At 41.5% G+C, this 24,976-nt stretch overlaps 1 protein-coding gene and 1 long non-coding RNA gene across 5 annotated transcripts in view; both read left to right on the top strand.

Annotated features, from left to right (window-relative positions):
- Positions 1-1,106, top strand: part of IL17REL (interleukin 17 receptor E like) — a 47,292-nt gene extending 46,186 nt beyond the window's left edge. For all 3 annotated transcript variants that reach the window (XM_054821493.1, XM_054821503.1, XM_054821484.1), the window contains one exon: positions 144-1,106. In XM_054821493.1, coding sequence (XP_054677468.1) covers positions 144-171 — 28 coding nt within the window. In that variant the 3' untranslated portion in view covers positions 172-1,106. The remainder of the gene's footprint in view (positions 1-143) is intronic.
- A 7,814-nt stretch (positions 1,107-8,920) lies between these two features.
- LOC129214055 (uncharacterized) overlaps positions 8,921-24,976 on the top strand; it is a 71,498-nt gene continuing 55,442 nt past the window's right edge. For both annotated transcript variants that reach the window (XR_008579612.1, XR_008579613.1), the window contains exon 1: positions 8,921-9,081. This is a non-coding gene — a long non-coding RNA (uncharacterized LOC129214055). The remainder of the gene's footprint in view (positions 9,082-24,976) is intronic.

The following is a 24,976-nucleotide window of genomic DNA, read 5'->3' as shown; positions in this document are numbered from 1 at the left end:
TTGGACTGTGACAGTCAAGTCCACTAGCTGTAGACAAATGGTTACATTTGTTATCGAACTCCAACTATATATGAATGCAATGAACTCTCTCACGCTTCAGAGAAAAAAAGCCAATCTTCTTTCCTCTTCTCTTTTTCCCCTAGAATGAAGAGTGTGCATTCCTTGCATTGAATTTAACAACACATTTTCAAGGTCCTTAGTATCTTCTCAACATGAAGTTGTATTTTGGTGTAACTTGCAAATCTTGTCTAACTGGTCATCTCTCATGTCAGTAGTTTCTGCTAATTACTGTGAGATTATTCTCATGAGTGAAGAATTTAGCAAGTTAAGCCTACTCTAACATGTCCAAAAGAAGCTGGATTATGATTCCTCATTTCCTAGTATTTCAAAACAAAACATGTCTTAGATCACTTAGAAAATCAGGTTCACATTTTCCTTCTAAATTAATATTTTTACAAACAATATGCTATGAATGAGTACTTTCATAGTACCTTGTGTACCTATAGAAGAAGTATTTAAGATTTTCTTATTTGTAACCTTTGTTTTTAAACCATAAGCAAAAGTTTTTGAGAAATGAAGAATGCAGATGTTTTCTCAGCTTTGTTACCGTATCCTTCTTTGTCATTTCCTTTGTTTTCTGATGCCATTCTGATGATCTCACCATGACAGACCATATTCCTTAAATATATCTAACAACTGCTTTCTGTGTTTGCATTTGTATTTGACTTGGAGATAACTTTACTATTTGAGGAAGTACATATCTTTGGTTTGATAGCTATTTAAAACAGTCATGTGGAAATCCAGCCTAGAAGGAAACAGTTTAGTGGAAAAAATTGAGTTTTTGTTTTTTTTTCCATCATATCAGTATTTATACTCAATTGTTGAGAATAATATTATGCATTGTACTGATTATCAAACATTGGCCTTTATTTCATGGAATACTCCTATCAAACATCCTTATTTCCTGTTGTGTAACAAGGAAATAAAGTCAACTAAAAGATGATTAATAGCAAATCCTGAAACCATGTGGAATTGCTCATGTGAGATCAGGAATATGGGTGGGGAGTGAGGGTCTGGAACAAGAAGTTGATCAATAAAAAACCAGTTGCCATCTGATTGTGTTTTTTTGCTTCAAGACTTTCAAAGAACAATTTACAGGAGACAAATATGGTGTAGGAGACATATCTGCTGTGTTGAAACACAAGTGTTTTGAGGTGCCGTGAAGAGAACGAATTCTGCTTGGCTCCTTTGATATAAAAGCTTCATTGTGTAGGCTGCACATCTATTAGACACATTCTTATTCCAAGCAGTGCTATAGCTCCAAAAGCAGAGGTGGCAAGGCAGCTTTCCTAAAGCATTTAGTTACTTGCTGTGGCTGTGAAATAGAAGTACTGATCGATTCAGACATTTGCTTTTCCTTTAATACCCTCCAGACCACAGCCAGAAACAAGACATTCAGCCATTCAACTCAGAGAGCATCATAGCATTAGTCTCTTCACTTCCCTCCAGTGGAAAAGTCTTTTCTGTAGGAAAGGTTGATTTGTACAGTGTGCTTTTTATTGCAGAGAAGTCTTAAGATCAACTTTTTGAATATGTCCTCAGACTGAAAATGAATTAAAATTATACAGGTGTGGCAGGAGCTGAAAACTTAAGTGTAGCTAAGATAAAACATCGCCTCCAATGATAAGCTCATATGAGGTCCTGAAGCAATAATGGCTGTACTGAAGCTGGATGCTTTCAATGATAAGATCCATTTCAGCTGCACAGACATTAAATCTCTTGCAGTATATCTTCTCTTCTTGGCTGCAGCAATGGAAATACCAAAGACACTGTGGCCAGCCATGGTCCTGATCACTTTGGTGCTGTTTTACAGGAAAGCTTGAATGGTGAACATAGCGGACATGTCACTTAGACTGTCTGAAGTAAAGTGTTCATTCAAAGGCAACAGTCTAGGCTCCCATGATGGCCACTGCAGAGAGACAGGTGCTTCCCAAGTGTAAGTTATTCTGCTTGGATACTTGTTTTAGAGGGAGCCTAGACAACTTAGCCTAAATGCTTACCACTAAGACATTCCTGCTTATGGCAATGTTTGCAAATAATCCCTAATAGTATTTCCATACTTTGGCTCAGGTCTGCCTGTTTGTGTTTGTGTAGTAGAGAAAATTGCTGGTAGCTTTTCTGATTGACTCCCAAGCTGATCTTTAGGAGCCATATTTCTAATACACCACTTCAGGTAAACATTGTCTCTTCTGATTAGAAAATTCCTGCTCCACCTGAGACCAGCTCTTCAAATAGTGACTGGACCACCCTAAACATGTAACACACTGGCAGGAGTTCCACTCAGGTGGTGCCTTTTCTAGAGAAAATAGAGTTCTGCATTATTAAGCTACCAGACACTACTGTCCTTGTGACATTACAGCTTCAAAAATAGTTTTTTTTCTTTTTCACAAGGCATTTTAAACATTGGTAGGCCAATTCTGAAAAAGAAAGTATGTGAGTCTTTCCCAACTCTAAAAGTATCCATTTCACTCTGCTGACCACTGAAATGTTTTCTTTTTCTCACCCAAACTATGCAATAGTTTTGTAATATCGACCAACGCACAAGTAAATGTGCTGTAATAACAATCAAATGCAAAAATCCCATATGTGATTGCCTATAGACTTGGGTAATTCTGTAGACCTCCATTCTTTAGTTGAAGGAAATTCCCTTCTTGCTTATTGTGGGCCCAGTCCAATCACCCTATTTTGAGACAACCTGCAGTTATTTGGCTTTCATTTCATATGTACATTCTTACTATTATTATAGAGCATCGATGTCCCAGTTCTTTTGAGATACTAGCATTTATCAGAATATCACTGAGGTATAGCAAAAGCACTAATAGATGCTTTGTAGTAACATCTTCAAAAAACTTTCAGTTTTGTCTAGTGCATTGCACAAACCTGAAACTAACATTTAAAGTTACCACATAAATTAAAGCAGTTTTCCTCCACTTATTTAGAGACTTATTTTCACTTGCTACACCCACACTGGGTCTGGTGTGGGAAACAGACTGCTGCTGCTGCAGTATTTTGGATGTCTTTATTTGAAGTAGTGGATACATTTCCTTGATAGCAAGTTATAGTTGAGTGGCATGCTTGAATTGCCACATCCTAATGAGTAGCCTTGTCCTAAGGCATAACAACAGCCACAGCAGATCTAGTCCAGTGCTCTGCAGGCTGTGTTCCTGACTCATCTCTTTTCTGGACTTCTGATAAATTACTTCATGGAAATCAGTGGGAAGAGAAATAATGACTACTTTTGTAGGGTTAGTTTACTGCCGATTTCACTCCTTGAACTACAAAGTCAGGCATATGTGAGCCAGCAGAAGGGAAGCACCCAGCCATGGAGGAGTGGAAAGTGTTGCTCCTGTTAGTTCCTTAGATAGCAGATTGACTGAACTGTAATGTAACACTGCAACCTGATCATGTACCTCTGCTTAGCAAACAGAAAAAAATGTTTTTGCTTCAATTTACTGTGAAAAGTTTCAATGAAAAAATTCCCCTTGCTCATATCCTATTAACAGCTGGCCTTAAAAAATAGTGACTCTATCTTATATCTCATATCCTCTGTAATTTTTTTTTATTTTACACAGAAATATCTTTCCTTGATTAAGAAAACAATTTCTCTCTCTTATCCAGAAATACCTTTAGTGCAAACATGTAATGCTGCTGTGTTTAATGCAGTACTGGAACAAGTCCAGTAGCAGCGGTGGGAGCTATTACTCCCATCTTTCTTCTGGTTTTCTACTGCTCCAAGCCATTGTCAGTATCACTAGCTCACATTTTGAAGGAAAAGGCCCTTTTATGTGGCACTAAGTGCCATTTTTAAAAAACTTTAACTCACTGAGTAGGGGTCAGTTCCTGTTTTGGATTCACAAGAACTCTAGAAATTATGATTTCCAAGGAATGATCAGTGTCAAGATACATCTCATCCACTCTCCATCTTCCATTGGAGTAAATGACTCCTTAATATATATTGCTGATACAATAAAAACAGGACAGCTTATCTCCTGAAAAGCATATCATCATTTATCTAGACCACATCTTTCAACAGATGGAATTTGTAAGATATACTTCCTGCCATCAACTACATGCTAACTAATGAAACCTAAACAATCCTCTTTTGAAGCTGTGTTAAGTTCCTATCTAACTTCTAAAGGTCCAGTTTTCAAAATCAGCTTGGGATGGGATCACGTTGCACATTGCTATCTCCACTTGAGTGCTGTAAGGTTTTGGACTTTTTCGTACTGTAGCCAATACAATAAAAAAACCCTCTTGCCTTTGAGCCAATGCCCACTGTTCTCATGTATTTCACAGCTGCTAATACCTGCTCAGTGGCTGAACACCCACTGCAGAGGTTTCCAAGTTTTGCTCTCATAGCTTATATGCATTTGGAAACTGGCCAGCAGTTTTTGCATGAGAGGTTCTCGGATGGGATGTGTCTGGAATAAGAATGGATGAAAAGCAAAAGAAGACCCAGACATATGTTGACTAGATAAAAGATGGGGACAATGTACTTTCAGGCATGTATGGGCACAGGTAGGGAGAAGCACTCAACAGAAAATGGAATATATGAAGCCTGCAGAAGGAAACTCCTAAAGGGTGAAGTGGACATGCAGAAGTGGAGGCAGGGATGACTTGTGGTGGGGCAGGGGAGGTGGACTGGAGGGGACAAAGAGTGTGAGGCAGGAGAGGGAAGGAAGAGATGAAGCCAGCCAGCCCAGATGTGATTCACATTGCTGGCTCAGATCTACTCCTCAGAACCTCCGGGTAAAATGGGAACGCGAGTGAAGATGAACCAGGCATGTACTGCTCTGCATCCAGTACATACATTTGCCCTTGCTGGTTGCTTCTCACCTTCATCCTTGTCCTATGCTATCTTGTCTCCTCCTTCATGGAGCAAAACGTCACAGTGAGTGGGAGGCAAACAGACCCAGAACCTCCTTGTATGACAGGGAGTCCTCTTCAGTGTGCCTGTAGGCTTCTTACCGATAGGACTCCCCAGTTTGTTGGGTCCTCAGCAAGTCATCTTACGTCTCAGCTTCTAAGTGCAGAGCATGGGTTAGAAGGGGGGTGGAAACAGCCTGTCATTTTTTGTTCTTCAATAATAACAGTCCCAACAGTGGGGAAAGAAAGCAAAGGTGTGATTCAAACGAGCAGAGAAACACCGTTACACAATAGCCACGTATCTTTAGTAGTCCTTTCATGACCATTTTCACCCTTAAAAGTACTGGCACCTGACAGAGCTGTTTCTTTCATTTTTTTGCATTGCTGTCAGTTTCCCTTTATAAAAATAAGTATAAAAAGAAGTAGAACTTTCACTTTCTTTAATTACTTAATATTATCATGAATCTCGTCCTTTCTTGCAGTGTTCAACTTCCATGGCAGTCATCTTCCTCTCTGGTGGCTCTTCCTCTTCTGTTCTCAATTCACATGCTTTGTCAAATCTAGAATCTATTCCTACCTCTGTAGTTTCTACTCATTGATTTTTTATCTGCAAGACTCCGGCCAGCTGACTGCCTTCAAATTGCGCTGTTGCCAGCTCACCCTGGAAGACATGGTTCTCTGTATCTCTGCAGATACTAATACCATATTAACCATTAAATGTTCTGCTTGTTCCATTGATGTATCCTTTTACCCACCTACTTTCTTATCTGGGCCCTACTCAAGTCACACCGATGAACCTTACAACCATGAGTGTCTGAATATCTCAGAATATTTCTAGATCATGCAAGCTTTTTCTCTGTGCTTGAAGATGGCTGTGTATCTGAGTCCTGGGAGTCACTTAACTACAGTTATGTGGGAGTATGTCTAAACTAATGATTTACTGAAAGGCAGGATAGATCATTTTGACCACAGTACTCATGTAGTTTCCAGATTGAGGATAACTTACTCTGGCCAAGTCAGAGCACAGACAGCAATCTGGTATCTCTCCTCACCTTGCTATATACACAAATATTCAGCTTTTTTTTCTGGATATATGTTCTGTAGTGTTATTTGAGCTGTGTTTCCCAAATTCCCTCTTTCAGTCTTGGCTTATTTAAGGTATGAGACTGACCTGAGCCAAATGATCTACCTTCTTTGGGGTCCCTTCCTTCAGAGACTGTGGGGTTATTTTATGATTCAAGCTGAGGCATCCTTCCTACGTTCCTTTAAGTTTCTGTGAGTTAATGATGAGCAGAAAACTGTCATAAATATCTAGTCTGACTAAACTCCTTTGGCCTGTTTTCAAGCTGCTGACTTCTGTGGTGTTTTTTGACCCCCCTTTCTAGTGGCACATTTCTAGCTCTTTAAGGATGTGTTACAGATCACCTTTATTTGTAAGCTCCAAGGTGATCAGACTTCATCTGCTTCTACTGCCAGGAGAATATTCACCAAATATCTAGTTGTTGCTGGCCAGCTCACCAGGCTTCCAAAAAGAAGTGATGCAACAGGGCTTTCCAGTCTGTCAGTAAAAACTCCACTCAAATCCAGCCAACATTTTTCTTCTATTTGACTTTATGTCCTTCAACTGTTGCTGCAAAACCTTCAGATGCCATCTTATTGCATTGGGTTTTTTTAATTTTGTTTGCTAATTTTCATTCCTGGGAGCTGCTCTACTGCAGCTCCATCTGGCCTCCACATGAAAATGAGCTCACAAGTTCTTGAACTGGATATCTTGGGGGAGATTTAGGCCTTTGTGGCATGCCCAAAGTCCAACAAAGGCCAGGGGCAAATCAAGAACCTATGCCTTCACAGCTGAAGCATGTGTTAGTTCCTTGCTGACAAGCAATCTTCTGACTTTTCTTCTATGAGCAGAGCTCTTGAAGTTCAGAGTGAGAGCTTTGTTCCTCTGCCTTTCTCTAGTCCAGAAATGGTTTTGGAGATCTGTTTTTGCATGAATGAAATTATTAATGGGTTTCTTTCTTTCTCTCTTGTCCTCCTATTTTTCCTTTTGTCCCATGAGGTGGAATGCCTCTGAGGAGGCAGCCCTTTCTGTCACAGCCAGCTGGAACTAACTTAAAGGAATACTTTGGAGAGACAAACACCAACAGGATGCTGAGGTAAATGTGTTCCAGTTGCTACAAAGGTCTTATCAGGCACTTAAAAGTGATACAGGGCCAACTTTCTGGAAACTGGGTCTGAAGAGGCATTGTGAAATGACCCTTGGTCTTTGGGGAATACAAAACTCTGATATTTTCTTATTTTCTTTGTCTAATAAATATTGTGTAGTCCCTAGGGCAAAAATTTATTGTTCCAGTTTACTTCAGAGTTCTGATCATCCACATTACATACATATTAATTCACTCCAGGGCTTTCATTTGGAGCAAATCAATTTTTCCCATCTGAGACAAAGCTTGGGCACAGCTTAGGCTCCAGGGTATTTTCCCTCCCTTCGGGGGGTGTGGATATAGCCAGTCTGCTCTTGAAAGAGCCCTGGAACAGCATATATACAACCTAGTCTGCACAAGTTGATATTGCAGATTAAGATTTACTCCACGGAAAAGATCACAAAGATAACGTAAATGTACTTGTGAGGGCTGTTTATCACTTGTCATTATCTGCTTGGCACAGAGACATTGGGTATCATGGGAAACAGCTGTACAAAAATTGCTGCTCTTGTGTCCTCAGATGAGACAGGACTCTGTGATTCCTGAATGGATGCTCTACTGTACTCCAGCTTAGCAATGCTCTGTCATCATTACAAGAGAAAAGTATTGACTGTGTTTAAAGAACGTAAGCCATCATCTTTGTTTCCAGTATTTCATAAGACTCAAAGACTACAGGCTAATTTGGGTTAAATTCTCACAAGGTTTCATTCTCTTTCTCCATTAAACACTCCAATATTTTGGTTCAAACTCACAGAAATGAAGAACCATTGCATCAGGTCTCTCCTGGAGATAGGTTTGTGTAAGACTCAGCATACAGGGTAGCAGCATTCCTTTATCTGTATCTTAAGGTCTGTAAAGAAACTGCTTTTAAATGTGATAGGCGATTTTATGGAATACTGAAAAATTCCAGCAAAGTGGGAGGTTCACTTAAAGAACGTTCATTGTAATATAGTTCACAACCACAATTCCCATCCCATGTCTAATCTGATGGTTGTGAATTTTTGTGAAGGGGGTGTGTGTGTGCATGTGTGTGTGAAGTGTGAGACAAAGGGAGAGGAAGAATGAACTTCATCACGAGGAACTTTCTCTGAGTATTATCTGCCCTGTGAACTGCTGCTTGACAGCAACAGTTGCTGTGCCTGCCAGAAAAAACATCGTTCACTGCCCACTTAGTATTGTCACGAAGAAAACAGACTTTGTCCTGCCCAAGGAAAGTACGCCTCTGTTCTGTAAGTCATCTGTAATAATTAGTAGTAAATCCCAGTCAAATATGGATTCCATTTGTCTTTTGTGCTATTTTTTGCACACTACTGAGTTTCATTTCCCAGAAGCACAAAAGCTCTTAATTCTCCTGTGAAGTCCAGTGATTCATTTCCAGGTAAGCAGAAAGCAAGTTTTTAGACTATGAGACATACAGAACAGCTTTTGAAATGTGGGTAATTATATGTTTTGTTCAGAGAGTACAAATGATATACAGTATAGAAGCATGAGAAATCAAAGTCTGCTCCGCATTAGGCAAATTTTGATGAGCTCTGGATCAGGACATTACGAGCTTCCATGCTTTTGCTGTCATCCTCAGTAGCTCCCCTAAAGACTTTAGGTCCCCATCAAAAAAAGTCAGGGCAGGATGCAGTCCTGATTATTTTGTGTGGGTAGCTACTTTTTCACAGTTGCCAGCACTGTGTCCTGTGACAAAGGTGCTCCTCCTTCAACCATCTTGTATCACATGATGAGACAAGTCACTTCCCTTTATGCCATCTCCAAATCAAGTCCATTCTGGGGGAGGACTGTGGGGCTGGAGCTAGAGGCACACATTCCATTTTTGCCACACAACACTGCATTTTCTCTCCTGTTCTTGGAGCCCACCTGGTTGGCATCTGGGAAACTGGGGCTGAGGAGCCAGAAGAAGCAAAAATTACTGTCTGGGGAATGTAGGGAATCACAGACAGAGGTAGGAAAAGTTAAATCTTGCCCTGTAAATCCCATCCTTCCTTACCTATTGCAGAGCATTTCAAAACCAATCCTGACGAGTTAGCCAGGATTTCAATGCAGTGTCAGCAGGGCTTCCCTGCACGTTACCTTTTACACTTTCTATCCAGTCACCTCAGGCTTCCCTGACTTTGTCTAAGGACATATGAGAGTTTGCACTGAGTCAAAGCAAAGATTCATCTAGCTTGTACTCTGTCTTCAACAGGTACATCTGCAGATAGTCAGGACGACCATAGGGTAATATTCCCAACTTCAATGCCTATTTCTTAAGAACTTAAGGAATGATTTTTTTTGGTGTTTAATATCTCTGGAAGGGTTTTTCTTATACAAATTCACTTAAGTCTTTTTTTGAACTCATGAAAACTTCTCTAATTATCTATTTCTGGTGGCAAGGGACTCCACAGTGTAAGCAGGTGATGAGTGAAGTATCTGTATTTGCTTTAAACCTGTCACCAGCCACTATGCCATTCACCTAGCTCTAGCTGTCCTCTAGCTCTTGTGTTGAAAGGGACAAGGAACAGTTTCTCCGTACTTATTGTCTCACGCTCCTTATGCTTTATCAACCTCTATGTTATCTCCTCCTGATCTTTTTGTCAGTTTGAAGAATTCAGGTCTATTTAGTCATTCTTTATACAGAAATCACTTGAACCGTATACAGTATTCAAACTATGATTCATTAATTTATACAGTAGCATAATGATGTTCTGTCCTGTTCTCTGTTCCCTATCTAATAATGCTGACAACTACATGCCTCTCTTTAGCCAGTACTACTAAGTACTGAACTGTTGACAACACGGAACTGTCAGAAATCCGAAATTTCGTTCCTTAGTGCATATGGCTAAATCAGAGTTTAGCACTATATTACAAAAAAAATGCAGCTTTATACTCTGTGCAGACCCCGCTTCTTGTAGACTGGACAGAAGAGAGAGAGGCTTTGTTATTACTTCTGTAAATAAGCAAAATCAGAAGGAAGACTGCTAGCACATCCCTTGTATTAGACATTTTTTGGTAACACTTCCGTGCATGTTAATATGCACCTTCGCCAATCTGCAGGGAAGACCCAGCCAGAGGATGTTCACACCTTACCTGGATGCTTGTAAGGTAAGTAGATTGTCATATATAGTGGCACCTGCACACTATATGCACTGTTATAACTCTGTGCTCTTTATGTAGTCAGCTTTTAAGGGAAAACTGTCTTGTTCCTCCAGTCCAAATCACTTCTATCTAGAGCAGGCTGTACATGACAATATCATATATGGACTATAATATTTTTCTGTAAGATAGGTAGCTTTAGAAAAGTTTTGCAACCCACTCATTATGGTAGCTTTTTTTTTTTTCCCATAAGTCTACCGAGCTACTGTGAGCAAGCACAGGATACATTCTGCTTGTAGTTAAGGTTTCATGGTAGGGGTTGTGATGGTGATGGTGGTGTCAATGATACTTTCTGTAGCTGTGAAGTTAGAATTGTTTTTTCCCACACACATCACTTTGTCTATCAGCACTGAATATCACCTACCATTTTATCACCAGCTGCTCACTGTTGTGAAACCCATTTGTAATTTGTCATGTTCAGCTTGAATACCTTAGGTTCCTCGGCAAATGTTTTATATCAGTACCTAGATAATTTATGAGTATGTTGAACAGTTGAAAAACCAACATGCGCTCCCTCTACAGCAGTAAAAATTTACATCAATATTTCTTCTTGCATTGCTGGATACCTTTTCCATGCCCTCTATCTCATCCTCAGTTTTTTGTCACTAGAAGACATCATTGTCTTCAGATAGATTGCTCAATAGCACAGCTGGGGCCAAAAATGACTGACTTGCAATTAGCCATAGAGTGCTCCAAAGGGAAGTGCTCTGAAGTGAATAATATGTCTCCCTGTATTTATTTCTTAATTTATGCAAAGTACTGTTTGCTTTGGATGAATCATTCCCCTTCACCTTCTCAGCTGTGATTTTTATCAAGCGTTTCTTAACAGCTGCGTAGGTTTAGCATTTATTTGATTAATTGTGAAAAACTGAATACAGCATTCAAACTGTAATGACTGGCAAGGAAAGAATAGACTACCTGTTGGGCCTAGGCTCAAGTCTTGCTGCACTTGGGAGTCTGAAAACTCTCTGGATGCCATTGCTCTGTGTTTTCAATGTCCAGTGGGACTCCTCAGCAGCCACTCAGCCTCTCTTCCCTCTTAAAAGTGACAAAGAGAAGAAGAAACAGAGGCCTTCCCTCTCTTAGTGCATTTTACTGAAGGTTATGGTATGATGGTTTGGAAGTTACCTTATCCAGTACCTTGATCAGTAGGATGTGAAGCCAGGGGTTTGCTAACACCATGTGTGTCCGAGCTCTGGTATTGACTTTTTGTACTGCCCCATCTCCAGAATTTGGGAATTGCACAAATCACTTTTTGGGTCTGACAGAAATTAGGAGGGGGAAGAGGGACTCCCATCCACCTATGCAATAATAAATGCAAAGTAAGGGCTTGAGATACAGTGAGGAGAACAAACCAGGCTGGAAATTCCCTCTGGGGGCTGATGAGACTGAACCTCAATGCAAACTTGTTGTGACCAACACCCCAACACTGATGTGTCTCTGAGCGGCCTCTGCCTGGCATGTCAGTGACTCGTGGGAAGGAACGGGAGTCCCGTGGTCAGAGCCCGAGGGCTGGTCCCTGAATACATGGCTGTGCTGTGGTACCTCTAATGGCAGAACTGCAGCTTTGGTGGGAGTGACCCTCGGGCAGGTGGGGAGTGCGACCTTTTACTTGAGTGTGCTGAAAATAGACTGAAAAACCTGGGGCCTGGGCCAGCTTGCAGACTGAGAGAACCTACTGTGTGCCAGGAAAACATCTCTGGAGCATTTATGTGGAAAAGAGGATAGATAATAGGTACATGAAATGCTCTACCTTCCTGTTCTAGCATGCATTTCATAAAGCAAACACATATGTATGCAATGTTGATTAACACATGAGGTACAGGGAGCAGGCCCAGGTGAGGCTCTATTTCCTCATTCCAGAGGAGAGCTGTTCATCCTGAGGTAGAGGGATTGCTCTGGGGTGACTTCCCTGCTGCTTCACTGGAAAAGAAATATGTGTTCATAAAAGCAAGTGAAAACTAACTACAGATTAATCAGTTTTATTGTGATGCTTCATGATACTATTTACTGGGAATTATTTTCCTCATAAAAAGCAGCGGTGACTTTGCCATGATGGCGGTGGGGCTTAGTTACGCTTTCCATAGAGGTGGATCCTCTGGTTTCCCGGAAATTACTCCACACATAGCTTTCAGAGAAAAAATGGGCACATGGTTCTGAATCATAAAAAATTTTGCAAAGCTTGAAATCCACAGTTCCTTAATATTTTTCTGTCAAGGCAGCTATGTAATTTTTTCAGATTCCTTTTGTTTCTCATCTCTCTTGACACCCGTTTCCTACCCACTTCTATCTACTGTAGATCACCCTCAGCTGTTTCCTTTTCATGATGCTTCTGTTTCAGCTCCAGTGTTCCTAAAACATTCTTCCAATCAGAACATGAAACCACAGTGAGAAGAGCAAGTCCTGCCATTTTTACCTCACAGCTTTTTAATTCTGAATTTTTTGACTAACTTAATATAGCAACATCAGACCCTGCGGAAGGTCTTTCCGCTTTGCAAAGACAAGAATGGGGAAGTGAATACAAGTTTGCTAATCCTTTTTTTTGTTTTTACCCTATAAAAATCTCAAATCCACTTAGATGCAAGGGGAACAAAAGGAGAAGAATGCTAAAATGATATATAAAAGAGAGGAATATGCATGAGAGGAAATGTGCAACCTATGACTAATGTGGTACCTTTTGAAACAAAACACAAACGATATTGATCTGCTGTAAAATTATCCCTTCCTATGAGGTAATGACTGAGTTATGAATTGCAGAGCCAAGTCTTCAGGGACCACACATGCACATACTAAGAGGTAATTTCTAAGGAGGAGGAATTGCTTGATTGTGAATCCTGACTTTGAAAGTGACTTGGCTTTACTGCCTTGGTTTTCCTTATTACAGAGGTTTGCATTAATCCTTCTCCCAGTATTGCACAAAGAATTATCTCCTGGTCTGTTCATAGCACCCTTGGATCCAGCCATGCAGACCAAAGATTGGCTTCTACCTCTGCACCCTCTAGCCCTTCCCTTCTTTTAGCTCCCATTGGGGGAAAAGAAAAGCCCATATAAAACATAATATTGTTTTATTGTATTGTGATGACACACTCTTCTCCCTACTTTATTTTGCCAGAGATATTCAAATGTTTATTTTACGCTACATGTTCCTTGTGGTGAGAAAATAGCTTCAGGAATAGTTTCTGCATTTTCTTCTTATAAGTTATCTACTTTGCTTTAGTAATTTGTTATCTGTTTTACTTTAGCCATTTGCATCCTCCAACTGTTTATGTGGAAAGACATAATTTGTCAATGGGTAGGAAGAGGGCCAATAGTATCAGTATAATTTGTCTTTCGGGTGAATTTTCATTTATTCAAAGCTGTCTTCCAGGATTGCTTCACTATCAGGAAGGAATCTAAAAGCTGAAATCAGTCATCTTTTCTTATCTCTTTCATTATTTTTTTCTAGACCTCCCTGAAAATTGTTCCAGTCCTTAAACCGTGTTTAACTTCAGGCTGAATTCATGGACCGATTTTTAACCAGAGCTTCACCACCAATAACGACTATTTCAATGTAAATTCTCATTCCAGAACTTAATTTTTAGCTTCAGCCGACTGCATAAGAGGATGCTTTGGGGTGATTCCAGGTGCTTTTTCAAGCAGACAATATGAGCAAGAAAATTATGCCAGAGATTTCAGAGCGAGAATTCATATAATCAATGCCTGTGCCATGGTGGCTGTGCCACCTCAGGGAACAGCCTATTGCTGCATCCAGGTAATTATGTTACTTCCTTGGCTCCAATGGCTGCATGCTATGTTGGGGAGCTGAGCCTTGGCACGGAAACAACAATAACCAAGGTTATGATCTGACACACAATCCATTACAAAACTGCTGATCCTTGGCTGCTTTCCAGTTACAACACAGCTTCTTTTCATTTTCAGAGGAGGGCAACTCAGGGAAAGTAAACCAACTAATTCTAAAAACACAACCTGTCCCCAGTTTCCTATAAGGAAACTAGGCAAATATACTATAGACTGTAATCTGTGTAAGTTTGTTCAAAGTTGGGAATTTCCACTTGACAATCACTTCTGAAAACTGGTGCAATAATCATGAATGATGAATCCTGTGAAGAACAACAACAGGAACGACAGTTTCCAGTAAGGCTATCATGATAACACCAAGTCAGCCAGTGCTGGGAACCCCAGACAGAACTACAGAGCAACACAGTGTGACAAAGGGAGAAACAACCACAATCCAGCAAATGCCATTAGTGTCAATCATCTTTCATGTGGGTGTGCGAGGAAGTGTGACTTCCTCTTCTCTGCTGGTTATGGGTTATTTCAGATGAGAAAGCCCCTTGGAATTTGCATAGATAACACTGAGGAAACTCTGGCCTTTGCAGATTGGGATGTTTCTGTGCCCCCCAAGGGACTGCCACTGCTCGGGCTGTGCTTATCTGAATGGTCTTAACCGGTTTGTTGTAGAATTGACAAAAAATCACTGCACCTAAGGAGGGCACAGGTCAGTCAGGAAGGTCTAAGTCACTGTTTCTTTGCCATGCTAACCAATCCTGTTCTCAGCCAGTTAGCAGCTACTAAAATGACAACGTTAATGAAATTAAATTAAAAAAACATTAAAAACCTCTGCCGATTTTATTTTTCTTAACACCATCTCATGAAGGGAGCAAGATAAGAAACCCCCAGAGAAGGTCAAGAATATGGTATCCCAACTCCCTCAATATTTGGAACATCTGGAAGAAGAGGAGGAGGGTTTAAGTGTAGTTCTATCTAGCCTCTACCTCGCTGTTGGAAAGTACCTCTTCCAGCAGGCTGCTTTCTGCAGGAGGTAGGTGGAAAGCTTTGCAGTGGGCGGGATGATGGTTTCCAACTTGCATTTTGTACTGCAGGGATTCTGAATTGGAAATTTGAGGTTTGCCAGTGGATCAGTAACACATGGAGTTGCTGCTCCTAAGCTGCAGCACTCAGGAGATACTGAAATATTTTCATTTTCCATAGAGGTCCAGGGGTCTCAGAGGTCTGGGCTGCTGAGGACTGTCATGCTGAATGCACTCCAAGCTGCGTGGTTTATCACTGCTCCTCTCCACATGGGTGTTGAGGGAATGAACCAGTGTTTTCACTTTTAATGAGGCATATTAAGTATGAAAGTTGAGAAAGAGATTGATCACAGACTGGATATACTCCGTTTGCTGTAAATGTTTGCTCTTTTGCAGGCTAGCTCATGCCAGATTGTTGGATGATGACACACTGATCTATATTATGGAAATACTTAACAGGAATTTATTGCTGATATGTAGCAAGCCACAGGAGTGTAAGAAAATCAAAGCTGATAAGAAATGTCTACTTCTTTTGGGTGAACTTCTCAGCTTTCACGTGTGTGCTGAAGTAATTATGCAGTCCTAGGCATTAAAATGTTATTCCTTGGCTAATGTACTGTGTAATGACTTTTTTTGAGAATATTTACCTATGACTACATCAGTCTGATTAGACCTATCTGAAATACCAGTGACAAATTTATGCTAAACAGCATAAGATAGCAACTTTTTTCCAGTTTTTGAATCATGACTGAGTTGAGCACGATTCTAACATACTTTTCAAATTTGGTATAGAAAGGGAAAATAGGATTTTTCTCCTAACTAAAAACTCATTTGGGGTGTACTTTCTGATCAGTTGTTCTGGTCAGGAGTCCCCTCTGAGCCAAAAAGACTTAGAGTAGGTCTTTTCATAAAGAACTGTGCCCCTTAATGTAATTTGTTAGGTACGGTTAAATAGGAAGGAGTAAGAGTCTTGTGAACTTTTTCTAGCAGGAGCAGACCCAGCTCAGCAGCAGAAGAAAATTTACAATTTCTGTGCAACTACAAGCAGTGAAAAATCCTCTGGGGACTAGGAGACAGAAATAGAGGATAAGGCCATATTCATATAAGTTATCAGGCTCTTTAAGATCTAAGTACAACATGCTGGTGTTGTGGTATAGACAGAAGTGCCTGTGACGGGAGGAAACGTGTCTCTGAAAAGACTTCTGTAGAGTGAATGGGGGTTTATAGAGCAGGGACAGACGAGCACCGGCTTGGGGACGGGGGTGTGGGTATCACTGGTTTTCTTCTGGCAACACCAGCCATGTGCTGTCCAAAGGGTTCTTAAGGCATGGCCTCGGGCAGCCAGTCATTTGGCGTGTTATTTCTGTGCTCTGTGTTCGTCTCTCTTCCTGCAGGTAATTCCAGTAAGGAGCTGCCTCCTGCAGCTGGCATTTTCTCACCAAATGACAGGGTTATTTACAGAAATTATTCCTTCTGCTCTCTCAGGAGCATAATATCTCTGCTTCCTTGTTTACTTTTACTCCCTTCCATGGAGGAAAAGGAAAGATGATCAATTTTTGCCTTCTGTGAAGATGAAAAAGCAGTCTTTTTTTTTTTTTTTTAAATGGGAAGCCTTGGCTTTATAAAAATAATAATAAAAAAAACCCAAACCCAAAACAACCAAACTATTTTAATTCTGAAAACTCTGAATTGCAGGAAAACCTGAGACATTTCAAGCCATTCTAGCTAGTAACTGTGATTTAGTTTAAATAATAAGAGTGGAAGATATGTGGACTCAGGGGTGATAAAACTGAATTAGAGACAGATTTTGTGGGATTGGTAAAATGTTTGCATGTATGGGGATTATAGGGATAAAGAAGAGGTGAAGACAAGTTATTTGACAGCATGCTTGTTGCCTATACAATATAATGAACAGATATTACAGCCCGTGTTTAGCCATATGCCTCTCATACCTGGTTTCATGTAGCTCATGGTTGTTCCCACACCAGCAGAGCTACATCCTAGTCTGTCACTTTCCTTTCTTATTAGCTTTTTAAAAATGCCTAGATTCAATGCCTTTTCAATAGTGCAGGGATGATCTAACCTAGAAGCTCATTTGGGTGACTCTCTGTTTTACCTTACTTACAATATTTTTGCAATATCACTTCTTCCTAGAAACCAAAGTACTTCTGTGTTACCTAATTCCTGGCATGAACTTTCCCAAGCTTGTTTTTGGTTATATCATCAAGTCAGCGCACCTCTTGAAACTTCTTTTGGTGTACTTCTGGTGGTTGTCCCCTTTGCCATACCACACTGACTGAAAAGGAGACCTGGAGATCAAAACATAGAGTGCAGCAACAGTGGCCAACGCATGGCCAGTGGGTGTCTTGGGGTGGCCTTGCTGCACAGCTCCATGTTGGCTTTACAGCCCTGTGGCTCTGTAGCTAGCGATCACACGACTTTGCTGATGAGTGCGGCAGATCTCGCAGCAGATAAGGGATTTACAATGAGGGACTAGGCATTGAGACAGCTGATGATGGGTGGCCTGTGGTGCTGAGCGGAGCTGACAGTAGAAGGGCCCAGGATTAATAGGCATTTTGGGTGATGCATGAGAGGGCAATGCACTGGTACGCTGGGGATTTTGGGGGTAGGCTGCAAGTGCAGCTGTGGGGTATTGAAACAGTCCAGGGAAAGAGAGGCTTGTTGCTGGAGGTGAATGTCTACCTGTGCCTGGCCTGGCAGGTAGAGTCCCTGCCCCACCACCTCCCAGCCCAGGGGACTGGGCTAGGTCCTTCTGTACATGAAAAAAAGAAAAACCTCTTCTTCATTTAATTGACATAAGAAGCTATCACACGGATCTGAAATGATTTCACGTTTATTACATTGTTTATTGCTATTGCTCTGAAACATGGTTCTCCGTGAGGAGTCGCCAGTCAGTCAGGCTAAGATTTAAACATAAAAGACAGTATATTAAAAAAGTGATTCCTCAGGGTGTTTCCCAGTAGATTACAAACCTGTATCAACAAGATTTTGTACAGAGTCTTGGTTATAGTAATTAGTGTTTCTACAAAGACAATGAAAATAACGTGCTTGTCTAGAGCTGGAATTTGGCTGTGAAACAGCAGTCCATCTCACAGATTTATTGGACCATAAAAATTACAGGCATAAAACTAGCCTTCCTTTGGGTTTTTATGAAATCTGTAAAAAAAAAAATCTAACACTATAAAAATGTGATATAATTCATGACATCCCTTCAGTTACCAAGAAAAGACTGAATCAGGGCAAACCAATTCACATTTAAACACACTGTCTACGTTGCTGCCAAAAATACAAAATCATGCTTGAGTGCCACAGCCTTATTTTATAGCACATGCCTGAAGATAAATTTTATGGTTCAGATAAAGCCTTTTGAAAATAGACATTTATGAATCTTTTATTATAGGAGACTCTTCACTGGACATCACTGCAATAAAATCATATCTCTGCAAAACAGATCGCAGTGTCACTTTGACTGTTACCGTGCAGCAGAGTGTTGTTTCAAAGCCTGGCCACAAACCATAGGCAAAAATGCTCCAGTTTGGAGCAGTAAAGTTTAAGTTATCCTTTGTGTAGAAATTGTACATTCCCTTCAAGTCCAGTTGTTCTAAAATTAAAAGCAAAATTTTGTTTTCACATTGGGAAGTTTTGGCTTTAGAGAACATGAGAGCTAAGCACGGTTTGACTCTGGAGTCCAGTTCTCCAGTCTATGAGGAGTTCCCAAAGGTGATGATGGACCATTGTTAAACATTTTGTTAGAACCTGAAGGTGCTACTGCTGCTAAATGTACAAGGGCAAAGGAGAGAGACTTTGATCATCCACTCTGTTTAGTTGTAGTTTTACTCCATGGCTCTGGTTTGGCCCTCTCCAATTTGCTTTAGCTAGGACAAAGCCCAGGCATAGTTCTGGGGACAGGTCACTCCCGGCTCTTTTCCCAAAAGGTAGTTAGTATGTAGGAGACTACCCTGACTTTGGCTCTCTTCCCCTGTGCAGTCTTTCCATGATATATCAGCATCTTTTGCCCTCACGCACCTACACACACTCCTATAGCATATCTCTGGGCATGCAATACACACCCTATATGGCTGTTTTGGGTTTGTGTGGTAAGGTTTTGGCAGCGGGGGGGGCTACAGGGGTGGCTTCTGCAAGAAGCTGCTAGAAGCTTCCCCTGTGTCCAACAGAGCCAATGCCAGCCAGCTCCAAGATGGACCCACTGCTGGCCAAGGCCGAGCCCATCAGTGACAGTGATAGTGCCTCTGTGAGAATATAGTTAAGAAGGGGGAGGGGGGGGAAGGGAGCAGCAGTTTTTTCAACCAGAGAGAGGAGTGAGAAGAAGTAAGAAACTCTGCAGACACCAAGGTCAGTGCAAAAGGAGGGGGAGGAGGTGCTCCAGGTGCCAAAGCAGACATTCCCCTGCAGCCTGTGGTGAAGACCATGGTGAGGCAGGCTGTCCCCCTGCATGGAGGAACCCCACGCCAGAGCAGGTGGAGACATGTGAAACAGGCTGCGACCCCGCGGGAAGCCCACGCTGGAGCAGGCTCCTGGCAGGACCAGTGGCCCCATGGAGAGAGGAGCCCACGCTGGAGCAGGTTTGCTGGCAGGACTTGTGACCCCATAGAAGGGACCCACACTGGAGCAGTTCATGAAGAACTGCAGTCTGTGGGAAGGATTCATGTTGGAGAAGTTTGTGGAGGACTGTCTCCCATGGGAGGGACCCCACACTGGAGCAGGAGCAGAGTGTGAGGAGTCCTCCCTGTGAGGTAGAAGGAGCAGCAGACACAACGTGTGATGAATTGACCACAATCCCAATTCCCCGTCCCCCTGTGCTGCTGCAGGGGAGGAGGTAGAGAAACCAGGAGTGAAGTTGAGCCTAGGAGCGAAGAAGGGAGGGGTGGGGGTTAAGATTTGGTTTTATTTCTCATTACTCTACTCTGATTTGATTGGTAATAAATTAGATTTTTTTTTTTTTCTAAGTTGAGTCTGTTTTACCCATGACGGTTATTGGTGAGTGATCTCTCGCTGTCCTTGTCTCGACCCACGAGCCTTTCATTGTATTTTCTCCCCTGTCCAGTTGAGGAGGGCAGTGACAGAGCGGCTTTGGTGGGCACCCGGCCTCCAGCCAGGGTCAATCCACCACAATTGCTTGCTACGAAAGCATCACGATGGACTGCAAAGCACCTCTTATATTATTTCTAGACACTTTGAACTGAAAAGAGCAGACAGAATAGTAGCTTAGAAGCAGTGGTGTACCACATGAGGCACAAGGAGATCTGCTCTGAAGGGAGCTAACCTGAAGTGCTGTGGGCATGAGCCAGCCTACGCTACTCATGCTTAGCAGAAGTAAACTAACAGCAACCTGCAAGCAAGCTAAACAGGGCCAAGACATTGGCTTGAGAAGCAGCAGCTATCATTTGTACTGATTGGTGTTTACCACCCCTCTCCCTGGCCCAGTGTTGGCTCCTGACCATTAACTGGCACTCCATCAGATGATGGCCAGGTGTGGTTTCAGGGATAACATGAGGCCAGGGGCTGGTTGCAATACATGGTATCGTGAAGACCATGCTGTGGAAGGGGTCTAGCTATGCTGATGCAATCAAGCCAGGCTGTCCCATTTGTTGGCATGGTCAGAAAATACACGCCAGTTGTCCAGCTTACCAATACAGATTTGGCCATTATTTCATAGCAATCAGCATTATGGTTTGCTACAGCAAATGTAAAAGGAAAACACTACTAAGCTCTATAAATATGGTAGGTTCTTCTTCACTGTAATGTCCTTTTGTAACTTTGTGACCTAATTGGCTGAACTTAGTATGTTTTTGGTGCTGTTAAACAGAGCCCAGTTTCAATCCCAAGCAAAACTCCAACATTTCAACATTTGTTCTTGTTACACATGACGAAAAAACGTGAGCTCGTTGCTCTTCACAGAACAGATGTTCCCACAAAAGTTTAATTAAAAGTCTAGAAGTTTTTCTGCTGTTTTTAAAATATAAATGAAATGTTATCATAGTCCACAATCAAAAGAATCCATTTCAGTTTACTGAAGTGAGCCCAAATGATTCATTTTCAGGTCTTCACCTCCCATCATACACCCAGCATAATGAAGTAATATGACTATGCAGAGTGATCAAAAGAAAACATGTATTCACAATGAAAAATGTAGGGATTGAGAAGCCTCTAATCTAGTAGCTGGGGCAACAATTTGGCTGACGATGGGATTCATCTGATCAGGTGTAGACATCTACTGCTGAGCTGGTTGTCTGCTCTCTTATTATAGTCACTGGAAAGAAATAGGCACTGTTTGGAAAGTGAACAAGGTTCAATTTCTGAATGTAACTTAACCACACAGACTGAGCTAATGATCTAATTCTAGGTAATTTTAGTGAGTAGAAACAGGCCTTTTGGGGTGTAATCCTTTGCCAATATTTACTATATAGAGAGAGACAGAAAAGGACCCAGACAGGGCTGGCACAAAACAATACAACTTGCATGTCGTATTTCATCATACTCGGGTAAATTTCTGTCAGCTATTTTACTGCCCGTATTGCCCGAGAGACAGACATGCTCTGCAAACTCCCCCAGTACTGGACTCTGAAGCAGCCCAGAAAGCCCATGAATGATCTCTCTAGCATATCTCAGGATAATCAGTGTAAGTCATGATAGACAATGACAATGAAGTGAGAAGCAGTAAGAGCTTTTCTCAATGCCAGGAGGTAATCAAGCTTTTGAACTCATGCATCTGGCATCAGATCACTCTGTGCAGCAGTTATTAGAACAGTCTGGTGGATAACTTAATCAGGCACGTCTTTAAACACCACAAGTGAACAGTCATAGACTCTGAACGACAAGGATTTTTTTTTTCTTTTTGTACTTACTGCAGATTTGACTTGTTTACAGGACTAACCAAAAAGAAATTTGAAAGTTTCCATTTCTGAAGAGCTTAGAGTTAGGAATGCCTTGCCAGTGTCTCCTGGACAATGGAGGCATCGCTGTAGGGTTGCTCTCAGCTCCTTCTGATCGCTGTGGCTCTTTCCAAAATCAGAGGGGAATCCTGTGACTCCACCCAACCCCAACTTTCTGTACCCCGTTCTGTTGTCACAGAATAGAGGTGGGAGGAAAAGCATCCCACCACCCTTCAGCCTAAAGCTAGATGTTTGCTGTCCTAAGTGAAAATCTCTTCTCTACTAATTTTTGCTACCTTAATTGCCATCAGCAAAATTGCCAGGCTTTATGATGAGCTTTCCCACCTGAAAGAGACTATATAACACTGCGTGACATATTGCAGCTCTCCACCTCAAACTACTGTCTGGAGATGCAAGAAGCACTGAATCAGCCTGTTCCTAAATTTAATCATGCTATACGTTAGCAGATCCTGACTACATCATTTCCACCTGGACGAGTTATTTCTTAAAAATCCACTCTGCTGAAAGTGATTGGAGAATCTTTGTTAACCTAAAAAAATTCAATTATGTTCTTCCCCATAGCTCACAAATCTCATATAGGAATAGTGGCCTAAAATTGAGATGCCAGACAGTGTCCCATTCTTTGTCTTTTGGATCATATATTTTGGCTGTCTCCTTGGGTGTTACTATGGCCATAATGGAGGCCGAGGGTATGCCAATCTCCAACTATTTAGGAACTCTCCAAAAGGATGGTAGGTTGCATAAAGAGCTCTTACAAGGTGGTCAAGATGGACTTAGTTCTGAATGCAAGAGTATTTTTAGCATTTTTAATGGACCATTTTCTGTTGATGTTATACTATTTTTTTTCATATGCAGTGAAACAGAGCATCAGAGATGTTTCAGCAGTGTCAGTGAAAAAAAGACATTTGAAAGAACAAACCTAAATCTCTGATGACACACTAATTTACAGAAGCTTCTGGATTTAATAGCTGGCAAAGCACTTCTGTAATCACTGTTGCCCACAGCAGAAAAATCCCTCAAAGGCCTTCCCTTTTGAGGGATTTTCTGAAGGTAACTTATGTTACAGTAACTGGAGTTTTTCAGACTGTGCTGTCTGCTCTTGTCTGCCTTGCTTTCCTGAGGAAGTGAACTGCTGTGTTATAGGCACAGGCTGTCCTTTGTGTCCCCATCATGAAGCGTGAACCACTACAGCGTGCATGCCCGCTACATATCTATATAGGCAGATATATAAATATTCAGGCTGTTGTCTCTTGAACATACACAGCAAAGAGAGTGCAAGGCCAGGTACAAGCACCATGCATATGCCAAGAGCTCTTACACAGTTCCACATACTCGTAACTAAGATGCCTTCTCACTTCTAAAACTGCTTTCCTTTCATAATCCCATCGCTGTCTTGCAGCCCAGGGTAATGGTAGGTCTGGTATCTTCACTCATGTAACTTTTCTGCTAGGGACTGCCTGGCAGAAAGGAAGGCACGATTCAGCCTCTTGGCCAACCTCAGCCCCTGAGGATCCCTAATAAATAAGCACAGGCACACACTGTTTTGCACTCCCATGCAGAACTGTGGGGAAACGAAATTAAATTAAATTGAGGAAATTAAACCAAGCTCTCTAGGCTTTGAAGAAGAGGTTTTTCCTCAGTCATAAGCAAGGCACTGTACAGATGGAAGGAAAAAAAGGGAACATGGGGCGGGGCCGGGGGGGAAACCCACAAAATACATGTCATGAATATCCCCAAAGGCAAACTACCACCCCCAGAATATACTAGTGCCAGGGCAAATCCAAGTTTTTCCCCTGAGACGGTGGAAGCAGGATATAGTGGCTCACCTCAGACAACCACAACAGCCATCACCTTGTGTGCTCATTGATCTGGAAGATTGTGACCTCTGCTGCTGAAGCTTATTTTTCAGGTCATGGCTCAAAATGAAGGTCTGGGTTTTCTTGGAGAACTGCCTGAAATTCTTTTTCTCTAAGCCAGTTGCCAGCGGATGAGGAAAGCAATCCTCAACTGCAGCTGTGCTGGGTGACAAGACACCTGAATGGAGGGCAAGTCACTTGAGCAAGCTATTAATGTTATGTATGACAAAGAGGATGAAAGAAAATAATGCAACAAAAAGAGCAAAAATATATGTTTGATGTATGAACCAGCTTCCCAATCCAACTTTTTCCACTGCAAATGACCAGACATAACTCCCTTCCTATGAGCTATTAACCAGTAATTTTTCTGTGGTAAAGGTTTTGTAATGTTACTGTGTTATCTGCCACTATAGAAGTAATGGGGAGTCTTCGCTGGGTTCCCAGGAATAGGGAATTAATTTAAACCATGGCTGTCTTAGCTCACGTACAGGAATTTTAGTGGTAGGGGAACCCTCTTTCAGCGTTTTCATTTTACGCGGTGACGAAATTACCTGGCTGACTTCATAAGCAACCCAGAAAGGATTTAAACTTGGGAGTTCCTCTTTTGCATTTCAGTAGCAGCAGCAGTTTCCCTCTGCATCTTCCCACATAGGGGACGTTTTGAAATGTCCTGTGCGCCATGAGTTGCTCATATGGTTTGGGAATCCCTGACCAGAGGCCAGTCTGAGCTGTGCCCCCCACTTCTCCCAGCCTCTCACATGTATTCCAAGGCTCTGCTCAGAACAGATATTTTTGGCTATTTCAGAAAGCTGTGTTGTTTATTCCAAGAACCCATCTGAAGAATTTACACATCAAAGCCCATGCTGCCAAGAACATGGAAATTATAACTGCAATAAAAAGGATGTTTAATAAAACCAAGACAAGATCCTAATGAAATAAATGCTTATTTCATCCACTATAGCAAGCAGGGGATCTTAATGTGTGTGAAGGTATAAGACAAAAATTCTCACTGCTCAAAATGCTGGTATAATTATTTTAATAGGATAATAACTAGGTGAAGACACATTCAGGTCATGTCAACGACATCTATCTTTTACAAGCAG

Source organism: Grus americana, chromosome 1 (assembly GCF_028858705.1).
Source record: "Grus americana isolate bGruAme1 chromosome 1, bGruAme1.mat, whole genome shotgun sequence".
NCBI lineage: Eukaryota > Metazoa > Chordata > Aves > Gruiformes > Gruidae > Grus > Grus americana.
Note: the sequence above shows the minus strand (reverse complement) of the source record. Positions and strands in the feature narration are given on the sequence as shown.